Genomic DNA, 1,654 nt, shown 5'->3' with positions numbered 1-1,654 from the left:
ATATATGTGTGTGTGTGTGTGTGTGTGTGTAAATGTATATATACAAACACGCACATACCTATGCATATGTATGCTTCTATACAGGCGAATGTGTATATGCATGCATATTTATGTGTACACTTTATGTTTATCAAAACTTTATCATATAAACATATATAATTTTATTTTGCACACACACACACACATACACACACACACACACGCACACACATACACACATATACACACATACGCACACTCACACATACACACACACACTCATACACGCATAGGAATTCACATATATGCTCCTGAACACATTTATAAACATGCAAGCATATCTTTGAAGCCCTGTAACGTCACATACTACACCCTATTTTGTAAATATATTATATGAAAGCTTTCCACTGCATCGTGATATCAACACTTGCAATTATGCACAGTAATCAAAGAGGAATGTGGAAGTCTACCACGGTTTTCTTGAAGTCGAGAAGCGAACAAGTAACTACTTCAAAACAGATGAATTATTACTCCTCCGTAGTTTAATATGGTATTTGGAACTGAGTGGAGATGCATGGCTTATTGGTTAGGGTTAGGGTTAGAGGTCGTAAGATTATGGTTTTAATTCATGGCCCCTGCAGTGCGTTGTGCTCTTGAGCAGATCACTTCATAGAAAGCGGGTAATTGCCCCTATGATCCTCGCAGAGTAATGTGGACTAGGCACAACCATATGCAATTGATGTTCAGAATAAATGAATTCATAATATGCTACACAAATACCCAAGTTTCATTAAATACACAGCTATAATCAAATTTACTTTTATACTGCATTTTATACCGTATTTTTCATATATTCTTATTAGCATTTTACGACTAGTTTAGAATTGTAGTGTTTCTAAATCTATATCTTACGCTTCTACATCTTCCCTATTTCATTTTCAAGAACTGAATGGATTATATTCCGCGTTTGTATTACTTCTTGTATACTGCTTGAATTTCCGTAGACTTTCCCGCCAAAAGTTTCTGACCGTTCGTCTCGTACATCGACAGTTATGTGTTGAATTGTTTGCAGCGGCCAAATTCTGATACTATATTGAAGTGTGTTGTATATTTATATTCCATATCATTCTGTAAATTGCAAGAAACTATATTTTTTCAAGATGAAGATTTGTATGTTGTCAATAAAGCTGTAGGTAAACAAAAGTAAAAAATATAAATTTGAAAATACGTTTGCACGGCCGGAGCCTCCAATGTCGAAACCATGAATTTATTGCTCATTTTTGAAAAAAAAAAAATAACCCATTAATAATAACGAAATGGACTGCTGGGTGTATAGTTTGTCTGTTTTAATCTTCATATACAATTTTACATTATCCTCTATTACTCGCCTCCCACGGTGTTAAATACATCTCAGCCTTCTACTCTTGTGTGACGAAAGTACTTGCAGCAAACAAGTGACGCATTACTTTCTGTATATATGTATGTGCGTTTACAGCCCGCCTCACTTGTATATGTTTGATTACGATTATTATTTTGAAGCAAGTTTAAGAATAATAACTGAAAATTTACTGATGAGCGTAATCAATGCTGAGAGAAAAATTTGTTAAAAAATTCATATTAAGTAAGCTTCTAAATTTCACATGACTGCTTATTCAGTTGACCGAATAAGCAGTCA

General features: G+C 34.3%; 1 protein-coding gene across 1 annotated transcript in view; it reads left to right on the top strand.

Annotated features, from left to right (window-relative positions):
• LOC106877428 (uncharacterized PE-PGRS family protein PE_PGRS54) overlaps positions 1-1,186 on the top strand; it is a 58,501-nt gene extending 57,315 nt beyond the window's left edge. The window contains exon 19 of the mRNA XM_014926329.2: positions 1,052-1,186. Coding sequence (XP_014781815.2) covers positions 1,052-1,186 — 135 coding nt within the window. The remainder of the gene's footprint in view (positions 1-1,051) is intronic.
• The last annotated feature ends 468 nt before the right edge of the window (positions 1,187-1,654 follow it).

Source organism: Octopus bimaculoides, chromosome 5, assembly GCF_001194135.2.
Source record: "Octopus bimaculoides isolate UCB-OBI-ISO-001 chromosome 5, ASM119413v2, whole genome shotgun sequence".
NCBI lineage: Eukaryota > Metazoa > Mollusca > Cephalopoda > Octopoda > Octopodidae > Octopus > Octopus bimaculoides.
The sequence above is the reverse complement of the archived record's forward strand: the minus strand, read 5'-3'. Positions and strand labels throughout refer to the sequence as shown.